This window comes from Mesitornis unicolor, unplaced genomic scaffold (assembly GCF_000695765.1).
Source record: "Mesitornis unicolor isolate BGI_N332 unplaced genomic scaffold, ASM69576v1 scaffold33360, whole genome shotgun sequence".
NCBI lineage: Eukaryota > Metazoa > Chordata > Aves > Mesitornithiformes > Mesitornithidae > Mesitornis > Mesitornis unicolor.
In genome coordinates this window covers 8326-27974 of record NW_010160864.1, presented here as the reverse complement: position 1 = coordinate 27974, position 19649 = coordinate 8326, and the positions used below count along the sequence as shown (strand labels likewise).

At 37.1% G+C, this 19649-nt stretch overlaps 1 protein-coding gene across 1 annotated transcript in view; it reads left to right on the top strand.

Moving 5' to 3' along the window:
* DPY19L4 (dpy-19-like 4 (C. elegans)) overlaps positions 1-18263 on the top strand; it is a 25422-nt gene extending 7159 nt beyond the window's left edge. Inside the window, exons 6-19 of the mRNA XM_010191241.1 lie at positions 1-33; positions 1833-1956; positions 2517-2651; positions 4022-4153; positions 4241-4339; positions 5566-5639; positions 7463-7621; positions 9344-9463; positions 10575-10695; positions 12162-12218; positions 14445-14527; positions 16267-16399; positions 17391-17549; positions 18003-18263. The exon at positions 1-33 is cut by the window's left edge and continues 134 nt beyond it. Coding sequence (XP_010189543.1) covers positions 1-33; positions 1833-1956; positions 2517-2651; positions 4022-4153; positions 4241-4339; positions 5566-5639; positions 7463-7621; positions 9344-9463; positions 10575-10695; positions 12162-12218; positions 14445-14527; positions 16267-16399; positions 17391-17549; positions 18003-18167 — 1594 coding nt within the window. The 3' untranslated portion in view covers positions 18168-18263. The remainder of the gene's footprint in view (positions 34-1832; positions 1957-2516; positions 2652-4021; positions 4154-4240; positions 4340-5565; positions 5640-7462; positions 7622-9343; positions 9464-10574; positions 10696-12161; positions 12219-14444; positions 14528-16266; positions 16400-17390; positions 17550-18002) is intronic.
* Positions 18264-19649: the final 1386 nt, after the last annotated feature.

Genomic DNA, 19649 nt, shown 5'->3' with positions numbered 1-19649 from the left:
AATGCTGACTGTAGCATGGTTCATTATTAACAGGTAAGAAAAACATCTTTATACAATCTAGTTTGTCAATAGGCATTTACAAATATTAGAGTGGATTGAAATGCTTTCTATTAAACTCTGTGTTCTCATTGTGAGAGCGAGCTCTTATGCCAAATACAAAACATCTCCCAGAGATGCACTGATTGTGATGGTGCTTTTATTAATGGAAAGGCCTCCTGTTATCCAAACCGTCCACACTGCCAACCGAACTGATTTTATATATCTGTGTAAATACAGGAGTATTCTCACAGAATTCCATTCTGCAATAACATTCCTCAGTAGGTTTTGGGTCTGTGCTGGTGATGAATGAAAACAAATTTCCAGAGTTCCTGTAAAACAGAATTACTGTCTGTGGCCAGCTCTAAATATTGTGACAGGTGTTCTCTTGCTTAGAAGGAAATGACCAAGTGCATTTTTCTTGTAAAGAGTCTTTGATGTTTTTTTTTTGTCTGCTTTTCGTAGTGGGATTTAGTGCAAAGTGGAATCTTCTTAGATGATACTAATCTCAAGATTTTTTTTATTTTAAAATGATTCACAATAATAGGGAGCTTCATTTGGGCAATGAGAACTTGCGTTCAGGTTCCTGGTTTGTCACCAAATAGTTCTGGGTCTTTCTGTGAACTTGAGAACACTTGAAAGGAAAGAGCTATGGAGGAGCAAAATGTTAGAGACATACCTTGAAAGCTAAACTGTTGAGAAGCGTCTTTTAGGATTGTGAAGTCATCATGATAGACTCTGTGATTAGTAGCTAAAAATACTGTTCATCAAGCTGGTGTGAACAGCAGAAAATAGGAAAAATGGTGAATAAATCTGTATGTTTTTCAACAGCAAAGAAGATTAACACTGTTAACAAATTGAAAGGTCCAGTAGTTAAAAAGCTCCAAATACACCTCTGTAAGAGGCTTCAGAGGTAAAAATGAAAGGTGATTCTTTCAAATATCTAAATGATAAAGGAGCTTGAGGCTCCTTTTTAAAAGCTACTATAGTAGGCACAAAGAAGGCTATGTACCTCTGAAACTGATGCCTTTGATCGCATTTGAAAACATGACTTGTACTTCTAAGTCACTTTAGCACTTTTTAAAACTTTCTCCTACAGCTCTAATTGTGCAGATACTGTCAAGTCATTCCATGAGAAGACCCTCCTGCTGTACTGGCCCATGCTCCCCATCCATCTTTAATCTCTTGTTTTGCTGGGCAGAATTTTCCCTGTAGACAGAGTATCTACAGGTGCTACTGCTAAGAGGGAGCACTACTTTGGATTCTAAGTATGTTGTATTTGACTGCCTAAATCACTTGTTTAAAACATACTGTATGAGAACTGAAAGGAGTCTTTTCTCTGAGCTATGGACTGATTTACAGCGCCATGTGAAAAGCTGCTGTTATGGTAGCGGTCTTCTGCCTGTGGACATAAACCGTTTAGACCTGCTCGTGGCCAAAGAAGGCTCCATTGACACAGCACAGGTTGGCAGAAGCAGTGCATGATGCGTTCGGCTCACACAGTGTTGCGGTGGGTCAGAAAAGGGTAGAGGCAAATGCTTTTTGGCTTCAGTCTTATAAATGCCATCTAATAAGGAGACCTGCTGAATCAATGAGTAAAGATTCGACCTTCCATGCTGGTACTAAATATGTGACCTGTATCAGCAGCAAAATTGTGTCGGTATTACATTAAACTTAATACAGGAGTAGTGTGCTTGCAAGACCACGCTGATAACTGGAAGTGACATTTAGGCTTTCCTTGATCCTTTTGTTCAGTAAATATTTTAATAATTTTGTTTGTCTGTACTTTATTCTAGGACAGATACAACAAGAATTGACTACTCCATACCATCAAGGGAAAATTGGGCTTTGCCATATTTTGCATGTCAAGTAGCAGCTCTCACAGGCTATTTAAAAAAAAACCTAAATTGTTCTGCTGAGGTAAAGCAAAATTAATTTCTTAATAAAGATTTGCTGGTAGAACTGTGCCGTAGAGTAGTTACCTCCATCACTATTGCTCTAGTAGGCAGAAAACAGTAGATGTTCTGTTTGTTCTTTTCAAAACAGCCACTTGGATTTTGCTTGGGCATGTGCAGTTTTTGCTGAGAGACTCGTGCCCTGCCCTATTATGCCCCCATGAGGGTTCAGAGAGAACAGTGTGGTAATGAGCTGTGTGCTGTCTTTTTAAAATAAGCAGAACTTTTCTCACTATGTAAACTATTTTGTTGCTCTTCCTGTTGCTCAGAGAAGACAGTAGTAACTTCCTTTCCCTATCTCTCTGTTGAAAATGTTTCTTCTGATTGACTTTAAGTGTTTTTGAATGTTTCAGTAATTACTTTCTTCCATCTAAGAACATGTTAAATAGGTCTGAAGTCAGTATTTTAATTATTTACTAAAAAAATAATTTCTATAGTTTCTGATTTAATGACCTCTCAGTTACTTACTTAGTGACAGAGATACCTAAGTATGAAATTAATGCTTTTATTGTTTTTTTTCTCTAGAAGTTTTGTTACCTTTTGGTGAGTGCGTCAACATACACCTTCATGATGATGTGGGAATACAGTCATTATCTCCTGTTTGTCCAGGCTGTTTCTCTTTTTCTGCTAGACAGCTTTGCCCTGGCACAGACAAAGAAGGTATTAGAACTCTTCAACTTACTGATAGCTGGAGACTTAAAACACAACCCCAGAGGTGCCTGCCATACATCCAGCTCAGGAGCTCCAAAGGGTGCAAAGTGATGACTTGAGTGTCTTGCAGCCTGGGTGCAGCTGAAATGCCTTCTAGTTTTATTAGATGTAACTTCGTTTCAAACTGGATGCAATTCTAATTTGCCACCTCTTCTTTCAATTGCTTTTTTCTGTTCCTCAGTGGTAGAAAATGTTGTATCTGTTTTGGTTCAAAGCAGGGCCTTTAAATATAAGGGAAAAGATAAGTGTTTTGGTAGAAGTCTAAATAATTAAGTATCAGGGTTTATGAGATCTGGTTATCAATTAGTAAATAACGGAAAGTATCACTAACAGTCTGTGTATTCACAGAACCACAGAATCACAGAATCACAGAACATTAGGGATTGGAAGGGACCTCAAAAGATCATCCAGTCCAATCCCCCTGCAGAGGAGCAGGAACACCTAGATGAGGTTGCACAGGAAGGCGTCCAGGCGGGTTTTGAATGTCTCCAGAGAAGGAGACTCCTCAACCTCTCTGGGCAGCCTGTTCCAGTGCTCTGTCACCCTCACTGAGAAGAAGTTTCTTCTTAAATTTAAGTGGAACCTCCTGTGTTCCAGCTTGTGCCCATTACCCCTTGTCCTATCATTGTTTGTCACCGAGAAGAGCCTGACTCCATCCTTGTGACACTCACCCTTTAAATATTTATAAACATGAATGAGGTCTCCCCTCAGTCTCCTCTTCTGCAAACTAAAGAGACCCAGCTCCCTCAGCCGCTCCTCATAAGGGAGATGCTCCACTCCCTTGATCATCTTTGTAGCCCTACGCTGGACTCTCTCCAGCAGTTCCCTGTCCTTCTTGAACTGAGGGGCCCAGAACTGGACACAGTATTCCAGATGCGGTCTCACCAGGGCAGAGTAGAGGGGGAGGAGAAAACCTATTCCTGAGATAGGTTAAATGAACAAGTTATTTTGAGGGCAAGGAAAGAGCATGTTTACAGTAGTCAGCTCTTTCACACAAATTGTGTCTTTTTACAGTGTTGCATTGTGGTTACTCCTTCATGGTGCATCACAGTGAGGTGTTACAGAATGGGGAGACCTTGTAAAATACTACTACCTTTGGCATTTTTTCAGAATATTTGTGAAGTAATTGTGCACAGGTTACTGAGGCTGACCAGGATCGTTTTGATGTGAAATACTTTCCAGAGCCAAATGGTACCCTGCTGGATTCATGAACTGGAAGATACAGAGCCCATAATGCCCTGATTACAGAGGAATGGAAAAGCAAGATGTATATCCACTGTAATTTTATTTTGTTGTATTTTGTTTTGTTTCTTCAACAGGTGCATGAAGTATACAAAATCTACTTGTTTTCTCTCTTCTTGGGGTACCTTTTGCAGTTTGAAAATTCAACCTTACTAGTGTCACCATTACTGAGTCTTGTAGCAGCTTTAATGCTCTCTAAATGTCTTCAGGTAACTAGACTTTCCTCTAGCTCTGTGTACTTTTTACTATTTAAACTGAACTCCAAGTGATATGGTGTTCTTAAAATATTTTTGCAGATGAATATGAAAAAAACCACATTTGTATCAAGATTGCTGAAAATAATGTACATTTATTTGGTACTTACAGTAACAGTGACGCTAAACTTTGTACTAAAGGTAAGATTCCTCATAAAATGTGATTTTCAGTTGTGAAAATCTTAATGGAAAGTTGCACATGTATCTTCGAAAAAATCTGCTGAAGTGTTTTTATCTTACTGATCTGAGAGTTCATAGCTTAGTTCATAGCTTAATTCATAGCAAATTGGAGTACTAAAAATGAAAACATTTTGTATCTGTATAAAAAGTCTTTAACAACTCAAGCAGTTGGTGTTTCTTGAGATTTTGGTCTTTTTGATTGAGGTTAAAGCACAGTATAGAAATACTCTTTAAATCACACTTTAGCTATTTAATAAATGTGGGTTTTGTTAAAACTTAGATGGCCTCTACAAACTGGTCTGAATCCTAAAACAATATTCTTGTGTGTGGAGAAGACCTAGTAGCCAGGAACAGGTATGAGTAGTCTCAGAGTGGATGCTAAATTTCAATTAAACTTCTACTAGAATGTGGGAAGAGAGACTTTCACTTAGTATGGGAGTTGAGATTACACCATGGAATTTTAGCCTGGTCTTGTATTTTGATTAGCAACTGCCTCTTGCTGGCTCTAGTCCTTTACATAACTTATTGTGCTTTTCCTCTATGTCTCAATCTCACCCTGGTTATGTTAATTAACAGTGTCTACTTAAAAATAAAGAAGCTAGTGAACCCTAAGAAGTTTGAGAGAATGCTCAGATCTGATTGTTTCCTTGTACCATTCAGACTGGCTAGCCTTGCTGTATCTTTAGGAAAATAAAACCTAACTTGGAAAAATATGAGTTAAATTATGTAGACAGTACACAGAACTTTTGGCTGCTCAAGCAATTTATGTGAACGTTACAGATGCTCATAACTTTTGCTAGGCTGCAGTCCTCTTGTTTAGTGGAGCCAAATACAATGTTCTTTGGCTTGCCTGGGGGTAAGTCTGTGTCCATTTTTCATGATCCCTTTTACACCACTCAGTAGTCTTTTGTCAACTTATTGACAGCTTTTCACTTGCCCTCCTATTGGGTTACATGAATGAAATGAAGGGAATGATTCTCAAGGAAACTCTAAAGATAGAGTTATTTAAGTGAAGATTTGCAATACTATACTGGTACCTTAATTGACACATTTAATCCAATTTGTTAGTTTTAACTAATTCTTGAATAGTTGATTGTTCCCTACCGTTTTGTAATCTGAATGAAGTGACTACATGAAAGCTGCTTCCAGCACTTGGTAAGATTTTTCTCTGCTAATTTTATTTTCAGATGTTTGTTCCTCATAAAGAAAACGAGCATTTGCTGAAGTTCATTGAAGTAAAACTTGGCTTAAATACAACTAAGTAAGTTTTCAAACTCTTTACACCTTCTGAGATATCTGAATTTTTGAAACTGCTCTGAGAAGTGTAAAATTTCAGTGGCTTGTAAGGATTTTATCAAAGAGTTAAGGGAAACAGTTTCTATTTGTCACCTGGTTTTAAGATTGAACCAAAATAGATACATATACAGAGTTTACTTACAATTTTGATGTTTCTGAGGTAACTCGATATTTTTCGTGCCTTGGGGTAAAAGCATTTCATAGATTATTGCTGTCTTTTGATGTTGAAGGACAAAAACTTTCTGTACCCTGTCTAATGTTTCTAATAGGAGTTGAAAGCAAAGATAATAGGGTAAAGGTGGTGGTACTGTCTCTTTATAGCCTGGAAAAGAAAGGGCTCTGAAAAGAGTCATGAACTATCGATACTGCCTCAAAACAGGATTGGGTTGTGGGGTTTTATTTTTCTTTTTTAAGAATAACACCCCCAAAAAAACTCCTGTATGTTTTAGAAGAAATTAGGAAAAGGGACAAGTTAAAAGTCAGAAGGGATTGTGATTCTAAGAAAAACTTCGCATCTGTAAAAAAGTTGAACATTGATCTACAAGAAGAAGACATCATGTCTACAGATTTTCTGGAAAGCTTCAAATGGAGTATTGGTAAGGGCTGAGATACCTCCTGGACCCAAGCCAAGACTTGCAGTTCTGTGCAGAAATTGGGACTCTCTCCTGGGAACTGCATCTCTCTTACGAAACTACTTCACAGCCTTTCAGGGGAAGAAGTGGAAAATTACATCACACATAACTGGAATTGTTGATCAGTTTTTGGAAGACAAGATGTAATGGCATTGACTAAGATGAATTGTTTAACACACATACATGCACGTTCTTGAGTGTTTTGCAAGTAAAGGAAGGACTGCTTTTGGCCAGGATTTCCGTTTATTCAGCTACAAGGTATTATGGACTTTATTTCCATCCCCACCCCCCCCCCAGGAACTTGCTACAAGTTACTTTCCAGGCTGTCAAACTCTACAGTAAAGCCAGTGATTGAGACAAACTGAGTGCAACTACGCCTAGAAAATGGTGTAATTGTGGGTGGGAACTATGGTTTGCAGCACTAGAGCTTCAAGATCTGTCTTTTAAGGCCAGTTTGGACATGCCCAGCTGTTAATCCTTAAACTGATTGCGTCTAATTGAAAGTGGTTCAGTTTTATAGTCTTCCCTTGGGAATGAAGAAAAAGAAAAGAGAGAGGAAAGCAAAACAAAATAAGACAAGAACAGCATCACGTGCTGCACCAATTCCAGTTGAGGATACGCATTTATAGTACTTTTTGGCAGGGTATATAATCTTTCTGCTCATTAACTGAGAAAGAAGAATTATCGAGTGGCTTCGGCTACAGAACTAGAATTTCAGCATTAAGGATTCTATTCTTGGCAATGCCTCGGGCTTGTTTGTGATCTCAGATGACCACTTTCCATTCTTCATCTCCCCATGTGGAATGAGGACAAGCATACCTTCTTGCATCAGTATCTCTAAAATCTTAATCCACTGTGACAACAAAGTGCCCATAATGGACTTGTACAGGAGGCTGTGTTTTTGTGATGTAAAAGAGTTGTAGTCTGGTCTCTTCAAATCACAGATTCTTTTTTTGGAAGATAAGCTTCTGACAGTTACTCTAAAGAGTATTTGCACAGCAGTTTCAAATGATAGAAAGATAACTGTTCAAAGATGAATTTCAACTAGTCTCCTATGACATGAATAGGTTAAACTGTGATTGCTTGTGTGCTGAGTTGTTTTTCTAATCATTGGGGTATTGTTGTTGTTTTTGATGGGTTGTTTTTGTCTTACTAGGAATTTTACAATGAATTGGCTCCTTTGTCAAGAATCTCTTCAGGCACCCTCCCAGGACTTTTTTTTGCGACTAACACAGTCATCACTGTTGCCTTTCTATATTTTAGTATTAATTATCTGCCTTTTTTCTGTAACTCAGGTCATTTTTAGGAGAATTTGGTAAGTAACTTATTTACACTGAAAAATAAGTAGATAAAAATAAGATTCATAGATTTCTTAGGTAATCGGTCATCACGTTTGTTGCTCTAAAGTTTGTTGCACCATTGAGCTTGCCAGGGTGTGAGCACCAGTGAAAAGGCTCATCAGAGGCTCCTAAAGAGTCCTTTAGTGACAATTTTGAGCACCCGTCCAGTCAAGACAGGGAGTTGTCATTGGTTTTTTCCCCATGGGTTCAATTCCTGCAGAGCTCTGGCTAATGTGTTGTAATATGTTTATGTCTCATCCCATTGCCAGGGAGAAGGATGTTTTGACTGTTTTCCCCTTCCAACAGCACAGTTATCTGGTTGTTGCTACAGAATTTTGTTTCTGGTTTGAGTTTAGTAGTTTGGTTTTTGCCAAGTTTATGTACTGTGAAGGATGAGATGGATGGACTCAAGAATTTCAGATATCTAATGTTTCACTGTTTGGGGTTTCTTTGTTGTTTTTTTTTTTAAACTCTTGTTTACTGTGATAAGGCCCATCAGCCTGTGCTGCTCAGAACAGAGCTGAAGTAAAGCTGACTCAATTATTTTTAGTTTCACAGTGATTCACAGTTCCTATGAGAGAAGGGGTAGTGGAGCTGTCTATTTACAGACTAAGAATAGCAAGACTGTAGATCCTAGCATAACCTGTCTTGGAAACTCAATGGCTAAGAAATTCTTCTTAGTAGAAGATGAATGGTGTAACTGCTCAGGTATTTGGGCAAATTTCTCACTTGTCTGCAGCAAAAATCAATAGATTTTTCCAAGGACTAAGACTTCTAATAGATAAAGATTATATTGCTCTAAATAAAAATGTCAAGTGGAATGTGTGATAGTATATTCAAAACAATGAAACAAACTCTTTCAATTTTTTGCTAGTAGTTGAAATAGCAATTTACTACTCTAATGAACAGTGACTCTGGTATGTCCATCAGCTTTTTAAAGAAAAACTTAAAATAAGCCTTCTCCTCCCTCATTTTATTTTTTTTTTTTAAATTTTGAAGCAGTTAGTGATCTCAAATATTTTTCCATTTGTTGTTAGGAAGCCTATTATAAAATTACAATTTAAATTATTATAGAATTGTAACCTGAAATCACATTATGGTAGAATGAAATGTTATCTATTGTGTACCTTGCTATCTCCTTTGTAGTAAAACATTTCTTGTAAGATTTTGGTTATGATTTTTAATTATAATATAATACTGGAACTTATAATTAGGTGACTAAAAACTGTTTTTGTGATCTTACTTTGTCATGAGATTGTATTCCCTACACAATTATCGTCCTACAGTGTTCATAATTTTTCACCAAGCTAATGATAAGAGGAAATTTAGTTAGAATGCATGTACACGATGCTTCATCTAAAGCTTTGCAGAGTGTGCATGCTCTTAAATGAGACTGTTTCTTGATGCTGAATTACCTTGTAGTAGGATTTATGATCATAGGCAGTGATCCCATTGTATTAATTCACAGCTACAGCTCCAGAGAGGTTATACAGTCTAATGCAAGGGACAGTGGGTTCTGATTGTTCATTGGTGAAGTACAAAAAAAACCCCAAATAAGCAGTGCAACAATATTGTATGATATGACACAGAATGATCTCAGTGTACTGCTGACTTAAAGGTCATAAAAGTGTTTTTATTGGCACCTTTGCCTGAGATAATGTCTGAATTAAGTGATGTCTCATTTTCTCCAACTGCAGTGGTGAACCACTGAAAGAGACAGTTAAACTTGAGGATGGTCGAATTGGAGAGAGGCCAGAAATAGTTTATCATGTAATTCACACAATTTTACTTGGTTGTCTAGCGATGTGTTTGGAAGGGTAAGTCTGATTTTGATGTATCTCTTTTGAAAGCAACAGAAATTTCCTAACTGGCCATGACACACCATTCACCCCTTTGAAATTCACCCCTTTTTAGAAATGTATTTGGCTTATAGCAGTACTAGTTAGTAGGGGAGATGGCAAAGATAATTTTGACTGTAAATTGCATACAGGTATATGATGACTTATGCTTGGTCTCTTTAACGTGTTTTCCAAGCTTAAATGCAGCCAAAATCAGATACGTTAATTGAAGCTAATTTTAATTACGTTCTTTATGGTATTTAAGTGTAGAATCACCCTGTCATTCTTTTAATATTGCATTCTAGAGAGATCTCTTGTAGTGTTATGATGAACAGTGTATATTCAGGAATACTGGGACGTGGAAGATTTCTTGTCCGTCTTCTTATGTCTAGGCTAGCATGAACTGTACCTTTGCTTGACATGCTAAAGCAGTGGCAAAGCAGTTTTCAAAGGTATTGTGTTGGTCTTTAAAGCTACAGAAGCTAATTTTGGGAAGATGGTGTTCTAATCTTGGCTCTCAGCTAAACCAGCTTGAAAGTGGCAGACTTGTGTTTGTATTATGCTCATTGTCCTAAAATCTGAATATTCACAAATTCTTAAAGTGAACAGACTGTTGTGTTACCATGTAGTTGTCTTGACTTGTCTATCCTTAAGAGGCAGACAATATCAGCAAACTGTAAATAATTTATTAAAAATCTTCCTTTCCTTTCTTCAGGAACCCCCTTACAGTACAGTGTCTGTACAGCTTTGCTGAATAGCTGCTTTTTATCCTTGCTTGGCTGGAAAACCGCAACAGCCAAGTGACTTTACTAGTCTCTTTGTTTTTCTTTCATCCTCCCCTGAACTCTGTGAAGGATTTTGTCATCTTTGACCTTGGATCTTGCTCCTACATCTTGCAGCAGATAATCAGGTGCCTGCTCTTCTGCTAGAGATTTCCTTGGTTTACCCTTCAGTACCATCAAATTTGATCTCAGATTGCTTGAACATCCAAGACTGTTTGACACATGAGAAAAATCCCAATGTTTTTATAAATAGCTTGAATACAGAGGCATGGCAGAGTCTCAACTCAGCTTATTGCAATGTTTTCCAGAATGAAGTATCTATGGACACCTTATGTTTGCATGCTTGCTGCATTTGGTGTGTGCTCTCCTGAACTTTGGATGACGCTTTTCAAGTGGCTTCGACTGAAAGCTGTGCACCCAGTATTGCTGGTGAGTTGTGGTTGCCAGTGTCTTAGAAATTACAGCTAGGAAGCTTTATAACTCTTCAAACAATGGCCTAAGACATATAGAAGAACCCTTTAAAAGAACATGTAGTGTAGAACTAGAAGCAGTGGATCTCATATAGTCTGCTTTCTCTGTCTTTCATACTTTATATCACTTTCACATATTCTCTGGTACCTGGTGATGGAGTTGTGTTCGCACTACAGTCTTTCCTCATGAGAAGCAGAGCTGTCTTCATATCTCTCTTTCATGCATCTTTTTAATTTCTTTTAACAAATCTTTGAGTCCTTAAGCCTTCTGTCATATTTAGTTGAGATTGGCCAAGAAGGTCAAGTACTCTGTAGGAGGAGTGTGGGAGAAAAAGTACAGACATGCAGGCAAGCATTGGTGTAAGCCTTGTTTTGCTGGGAAATGGGGGTAAAAATGTGGTAGTTAGATGTATTTAGTTGCTGATACTAAAGCTGCTTCATAAGAGATGGTACGTGGAATTACTTTGCATAAGATTTGTTCTTGTGTGGCCATTATAGAGAAGTGTGGTGATTGAAGATGAATGTGTGCTACGGTGCAAACAACTCTCCCACTTCCAACCCTAGCTTTATTCTTAATATGCTGAGAATTGCTTTGTACAACGTTTTGCAGCTTTCTGCATTTTTTATTAATAAAATGAGGATAGGACATTACTTACTTTAATATTGAGAGGCTTATAGGAATAAATATTTTATACTTAAACAGAGATTCACTATGTCATTTGTGAAAATGCTATACACTGTTACATCAGAAATGTTGACAATGTTAGTCCTTGATTGGAAGAACAATATGTTCACGTACACAGTAAACACATTCCTTTTTATATCTCATGTTTTCTGCTGTATAGACCTGCTTTATTACTATTAACACAGCAGATGTGTTAATAGCTTATTATCAAGAGAATGCCTTGTGCATGCTCTTTAGCCAGTGTTTCCTGTACTATGTGAACTATTGTCTCCTTTTGCAAAGCAAAAACTATATCAGTTAGAATGATGGTGTGCTGAAGAATGGGTTTCTGGGTTTTCATATCAATATTGTAAATCTGAACAAGATCAGAGGTTTGAAATGCTTGTTTTGGACTTATTTTTCCTTTGTTAGATTATCTCATTTTCATTTGTATGTGAGAGTTGTTTACTTTTCTTCTGTTCCTTCATCATTTGCACATTGCATCATTGTTATTTGAGCAGTAATTAACCATCCGTAATATTGGTGGTAAAGTTATCATCAGTCAAATAAGTTCTTCTGTGCTACATTAGGCAAATTCTTGTTTGCAGAAAATTTTTTGCATGGTAGAAAACTGCAGGTTTCACCTACTGTCACTCTAAGGTTTCAGGCATAAACATAACCTACTATATAGGCAGAATCAACAGATAGTCCAAGGTTGAAGAACAGTCCATAATCCATTTCTTATGATGTGTGTTTTCTAGGCTCTTATTCTGAGTATGGCAGTTCCCACAATAATTGGATTCAGCTTGTGGAAAGAGGTAATAAAAGTACCTTTATGTTTTTTGTTTTGTATGTAGGCACAATATGAGTCAAAAGGATGAGCAAATATAATGAAGTATACTGTCATCCACTGAGAACTTGTTTTGTTTTGTTTTTTAAATGGAACTGTTTACATTTTTCAGTATGTGGTACTTGACAATTTAATTCATTAATGGTTGCTTATTCTAATTAATAAGTGTTTAAATTTAAATGACGACTTTATTATGCTTTGGATTTATAATCTGGCTCGGCAAAGAAAATACTGCCAAATGAAAAATTGGGATATTGAAGACTGTGTTCCCCCAGTCTTGATTTTAGTGAAAGGGAGAGAGGTTAGATGGAAGTAAAAAATGGGAGGCTGTATGCAAATAATCTTTTTGAAAAGCTCCCATCAAATTATAATGGAGTTAAATCCTTAATGCAGGCAGTGTGTAGAGGTATGTATGTACTGCAATACAGGGAAGAAAAGCTACAAATGTTTTCATGTTTAAAGTAAATACTTAGTTCATTATTGCAAGTCACAGACAGAGTGGGAGAAGGAGTATTTGGGAATTATTTTTTAAACTTCCACAAGTGAAAAACTATGGGAAACATTCCATAAAGTGTAATCCGCTACTATACTGACATAGCTTCAAAATAGTTTTCTAGAATTCAAATAATTATTTTTTTTAAAAAAAGCATTTAAATATAAAAGCCAGTCTTGACCAACAGTATTTTAACAGATTTTGTAGCATCTATCTTATAATAGAAATTTTGGTTGCAATATAGTCTAACTCTTTACACATTTCTGCCCGAGCAATAGGTGCTTTCCTGAAAAAAAAGCTACAGTTTCTCAAAAGAGTTATGAAATCTGTTACAATAGAGGAAACGCAGTTAGGTGACCAAAGAATTCTTTTGCAGATGTTTTAGTAAAAGCAGTGTGGGGATTTGGGCTCTAGAGGGCTTCATCTGTTGCAGATCCTGCTTTTGCTTTTAAGCAGTGGTGAACATTCGCTCTGCAGGTTCGTAACTCATCCCTGAGCTTGGAAACTTTTGATTAATGGTAACGGGACAGTGCAAATGCGTGGAGGCTCTTAATCTGTTACTGTAGCTATAAATGGCCAAGGGTACAGCTCAGCACCTTTCTGCTTGGCTGCCTTCTGGCTTAGTCTGGCACAGTCCTTCATCTCACTAGATTTTTCAAAGAGCTCTGATAAGTGAAGGTGGTTCTGCTTGGGGTGGCAGTAGCAGTTCCTCTTTCTGTCCATCTGCTGTTCTGCGGACAGTTGAGGTGTACGTGGAACAGCACTGCTGCAGCTTTCAGCCCTGATATGAACATACAGCAGTTGTTCTTGTGCTGCCCTGACATATCTGGTTGTAGACTGCTATCACTTGACAGCTGAATTGTCCATATACAGGGAGTGGAAACTCCTCAGTTAAAAGCAGGTTCCCATTTTCAGATGTCTGCCTGCTGTGGCTGTCCCAAAGTAAGTTGTCCCTTTAGTCTGACATAAGCTGTAAACTTTATCCTTTTCAGAGGTGGCAAACAGTAGTTTTCACTTACTATTTGCAATAGCATACTCCAGCCCCTCAAGGCTGGCCAGCCTCTAGCCATGCCTTCTTCAGTTAAATGCTCAAAATGTTTTTCAAAAGCATAAACTGAGATATCCTACTTAGTACAATACAGTGTACTTTCCTTCAGTGCAGTACTTGAAGTAAAAGTCGGAGAAAACTCCAGGACAAGTTACTCACATAATGTTCTATTAGGAAATTTATTCTCTCCTTTCCTGCTTGCATAGCAGCTTCCTATCCAGTGAAAATAATCTCCCCTACCCCATTCAACCAAGTTTACCATGAGAGATTTGTCAGCTTCTTGATTCGGTGCCCTTATTTATATGTATTTGCATATAAACCACTGAACTGTGGTTTTGATGCATTTAAGGCCAGTTGAAGTTGATGAATGTTGTTGCCGTGTAGTTTCTCGTGGGATTTATTCAATTACCTTTTTTAAATTATAAGTATTCTAATAAAATAGGATTAGAGATGAGAACTTGGGTTTAAGATACTCACCTGCTGTCAGGTAAGTATAAACAGTGCGCTTCACAAAAGATTTGAACAAAAACATCAGTCAGGAGAGAAAGCTCAGATAAAACCCATTTCTATTTTGTTATTTAAGGCCTTAAGATAGTGAGATGCTTTATAGATTCTTTTTTAACTGTAAGTAACCAAAAATATATTTCTATCAGTTTTTTCCTAGGATAATGACAGAGCTTTCAGAACTACAAGAATTCTATGACCCTGATACAGTAGAACTCATGACATGGATAAAGTAAGTATGAAGTCTTACATTTCTATTTTACTTCTTTATGTCAGTATTTTTATCTCAGCATTTTCTGGAGCTTCTTCTATTAATCTGAGTTTTCCCTTGCTAAGTCATTACATGATGTAGAGGAAGATGGGAGGAGAAATGTGTATTTTAAGTTTGGTATTACTCCCATGAAAAGAAACAGGAATTTGTTAGTGGTTATGAGAAAAGATGGTCCTGAAATACAAAAGCAAATACTGTTTAATATAATTATTAGACCTAATTTCCAAATAAAAGTAGACATCTTAGTACTTAGTTCTTCACGTGCTAACTTTTCAGTAGATTAGAGGATTCATGTGGATTGTAATTCCATAGGGGACCAAAACACTGAAATTTTTGTGTGCATGAGCCAGTAACATGAAATGCCTGAATGTGAGGGTTTAGAGATATCAGTCAAGAAACATGCAGTGTTACTTGTATGATTCAAAGTTCACCTTTGACCACAAGACTGGAAAGGTTCATATCTGTCTGGCTAGACAGGGCATAGCAAATACTGAGCTACGTTATATAATTCATTCTGCATAACTAATACCGAGTCAGGTTATTTTCGCAAATATATTTTTCTTCTCACCAGAAGTTTCAGAACTGGATTCTGGCCTCATTCAGTCTAACTTTGAACTATGTCATTAGGATCTGCACTTCTCTGAAAATCAGATCCCCTGTGTTCAGATCACTTACTTACCTTTACCTGTATTTTTTAGAATATTATTTTCTGTGTTTATGTAGTCTTTAACGTCACCCTGTTCATTTTCAGAAAAGACAAGGCTGGTAATTACGGTGTTCCAGCCAGTTCCTGCTTTCTGTTAATAGTAGTGTATGTTGTTTGTCACTGCTGTAGCTCTTCAAGGCAGCAGGTGGAACAATGCCAAGTACCTAATGGCTTTTACATTAGACTGCATATATTACACTTCAAGTACATAATTAATCACGGTGAATTGCATTGAGATTCACTCAGCTAAGAGCAATTTGACTACCCTGGTTTGTAGCAGCTGTTCATACTTTTAATGAAAATAAGGGAGTTTTGTTCTGAAGGATATACTTAGATATCCATATTGGAATTTTAATTGAATGTTTTCTTAAAATCTTCTCTCTGGAAAAAAGAATTTATTTTTAATTTTCTCTGCAGAAAAGTTCCCTGAAGTCTGTAATAAAATGTGACAATGATTGTTTCACTAGAGCAGGAATACAAATAGTCAAAAGATGAAACCAAACCTGGAAACATAATTACTGAGTCATTCTTCATCATGAAACTATTTACTTGTACATGATGAAATACATGGTCGTAGAGATCAAATGAAAGTAATCACAAGTCTTTCCCTTACAAGATGACATCATGTTGTTTCTCCCAGGCTTGTTTTGTTACAAGTCAGCAGCTGTTCAGAAAAGCAATAGTTTGATCCATTCCAGGACCACTCTAAAAGTTGTTCCATGGATTGCAAGGAGGGGAGAACAGCCATCAGCCCTTGTCCCACAGCTGGAGACCTTCCTTGCAAACTCCATATTGCTGCGGGTCTGAGCTTTTCCTGGCAAGGAATCTACTGCCACTGCAGCATTTGCACCAATTGTAGTTAGACCCCTAATGATACCTTTATATACTCCATAATGTAGCATCTTAAAAGAGTAACACAGTGTTTAAAGGCAAAAACACTGTTTTGAGAAATGCACCCTGTACTCAGATGTGTACATTGATGTTGCTTTTGCAGACGACAGGCTCCTGTGGCTGCTGTGTTTGCAGGCAGCCCACAGTTAATGGGTGTGATTAAGCTTTGTACTGGATGGATGGTGTCAAGCTTGCCTTTGTATAATGATGATGATCTTCTTAAAAGAAATGAAAATGTGAGTATCCAATTCCACAAATGTGTGTATTATCAGTGATTTGTAAGCTGTTCCGTCATGTAAGACTGAAGTGCCTGGATGAGGTGTGTGTGAGTACTGTAAATGCTCATGCTCCAGAGGAGATGACCTTGTAACATTCCTCATGATGCACACCTTGGCATTGCTCTTCTGTGAGCCCAGGCCACCTGGCAAGGCGAATTATTCGTTTGGTGCCACTCCTACTACATGTGAGTGGCATTCCAAATACTGCCTTTTCTCCAAAGTGTTTATAGTTTTAAGGTGAGAAAAGAGCGTGATGTCTTGTAAAGAAAGATAACAAGACCAATAGATAATCTATAAGCTCATGAACAAGATTCCTTACTGAGCAGTGTGACCATAATGAGTTTTAAGCAAGCTGTCATTTCTGAATGATTGTGAGCAATTTTTAATCTGTGCATTTTGTCAGAGAGAAAGTCGCAAAGTAGAATGGACTTGCCCAGTGACTGCCTAGGAAAGAAATGAAAATTGCTGTTCTACTTTAGTTCTCAGTCTGTATTTGAACTCCAGGATTACAGTAGGGAAACAGAAATCTCTAGCAAGATACTTGACTTGGTAAGCTTTTCACAAGAACTGTCTTCCTCTTCACCCAAAGGTAATGACAAAAAAAATCAAATATATTAGAAGGAAGGCAGACATAGGAGCTCAGCAAACAGGAAAGGGAATATCAAGTAGATTATCAATGCTTCACTCTGAACAGAAGCAAATATCAAAATATTATTTCTGAAGTCTTTTCAGGCTACTTGAAATATATGACCTGAGAACTTGTCACCAGCAGTGACAAATGGTTCCCATTCAGCTGCTTATTACCTCACCTGTTTTGGAGATTTCGAAACCAAACATTTTGTAGCTTGGTGTGTACGTATAATTGCAGACAAGTCATCCTCCTCCCCTGCCAAGTATATAAATAATCACTGATTTTTGCATTGCATTAATATGTTTTCTTAATTTATAGATTTATCAGATCTATTCAAAGAGGTCAGCAGAGGATATTTATAAGATACTCACATCTTACAAAGCAAATTTTCTGATTATTGAAGATTCAATTTGCAATGAAGTGGGACCTGTAAGAGGATGTAGAGTTAAAGATCTATTGGATATTGCTAATGGTCATGTAAGTAACAGTAAGAAAGAAATAATGTTTGAAAGCATAAATAGTACGTTTTAAAAGAAATCAATGCTGATCTTATTTTTCTGATTGTAATTCACATGTAGACAGAGACTCATAAATTTTGAAATCGATCAATTAAGTTTGTTCTGTCTGTTTCTTATGTGCCTGAGATCTTACCCCATACTATTCTTTAACTACCCTTATTCCTACTAATACATTAGCATCTAGCTGTACTGCTTTTCTGCCAAACATTAAATGCCATTTAACTATCTGTAAGTGTTTAAGACTGTAACACCTGAAGAGGTTATTGCAAAAGCAGTAGAGCCCTACTTCAGAGGGCATTCTTTGCTAGCTTTAAAGATGAGATTTACAGAATACAAAGAAAATTAATTGTACAGATCTAATATCTGTAACTACTTATCTTCAGTCTTTTAATTAGATCTTCTTTTCTGACAGGTGGTTTGTGAGGAAGGAGACAGTTATGCCTACTCAAAATATGGACGATTTTGTCATGAAATCAAAATGAACTATTCTCCATATGTGAATTATTTTACTCGGGTATACTGGAATAGATCTTACTTTGTATATAGAGTCAACACTGTGATATCCTTCCAGTCATGAAAAAGCATACAAGCTTCTTTCTGAGGATTCATTGTGAATGAAATTCAGTTGAAAAAGTTCCTTTTGATCAAGGAAGTTATTTTTGCAGATACATGTGTGCACATGCAATGTATGGATGACTTTATTTTACCAAACTGGAATTCTTTGAACTGCAGATCAACAGACACAGATACCATCCTTGAAGGAAATGGGAAAATTTGTCAATTCTACAAAGTCTCTACAAAGTGTGACAGTCTTCCATGTTTTTGCATTTTTCTTCCCATTATAAATCATCTTAATCTGCATGTAATGAGATTTCTAACATTAGTGTTAGAGAGCTGATGTGGGTAGAATTCAGTAAATGCAGAAGAATTATTTAAAGAGCTTATTTAAGTCATATAGCTTTTGTTTTCTAGCAAGAAAGAAATCAGTATCCCGCGTCTCTTCAAGTAAGTGTTAGGGCTTTTTGGTTTTTTTTTTGTTGTTGTTTTAATTCTTCCTGTCTTCCACTATGAACATTTCTATGTTTATCAAACACACATTCATACATCTTATGTGTAGGTATAGTGTTTGTATAAATCAAATAAGGAAGATTTTACTTAAACAGTGCTTCCATAGATTAAGGCACTGATCTCTGCATTGTTGGAGACGTGTTGGTGGAAGTGCTTGGACTTAGACCTTAGTAGGAGTTGACAAGGCCACATCTTCAGTTTGGGAAGAACTTGTCTTCAGGATTTTTCCATGCTTCAATGTGTGTGTGTATGCATAAGTGTGTCTTAGCAGCATCAGAATGGGCCAGTATACAATACTATGCCATACTTGATTTTAGACAAGTGTAGCAGGACAACTAGGTTTGCTACTGAGACTTCTGCGCTTCTGTTTCACCCCCACTGTATATCTGCTGGTATATATATGTGTGTGTGTATGGGGAGGGATGTGTGATATTAATTTCATTCAACTTATGTGATAGGTATATTAAGATAGTGCCAGAAATTTAATTTAAAACACTATAGTCACCACCATTAATAATGGTACAGTTGTTCATAGCTATTTTATATGAATGATGCAACTACACTGAGATCTTTGAAAATTTGAGAAAGTATTCTGCAATCTTGCTTCCCTCTAAAATTTGTTCTCCATATGTGATCCCCTTTGCCTCTACAGTTATTTTTCTTAACAAATTATTTGTTCATCCCGTTTGTTGCTGGCTGATACACTTTCAGGAGAATGAATGATGCTTTAATTCCAACTCTGGGCCCAATCTTGGTGGTGTGAATGTTACCAATAAAAAGGCAATGGTAGCTTTGTTTATGTAGGTGAGGCTGGACAAAAAGCCAGGATATAAATTTTGGAAGAAGTTATTCACCTGTTAGGAGTTACTTGCAGTTATGGATTCTTGTAACACCTGGCCCAGAGACTGATCTATCAGGCATGTGGAAATGATTCTTTAAAGCCCAGATGTCCTTAATGAAGGATCTGGCATAATAGGATGAATGCTCAACT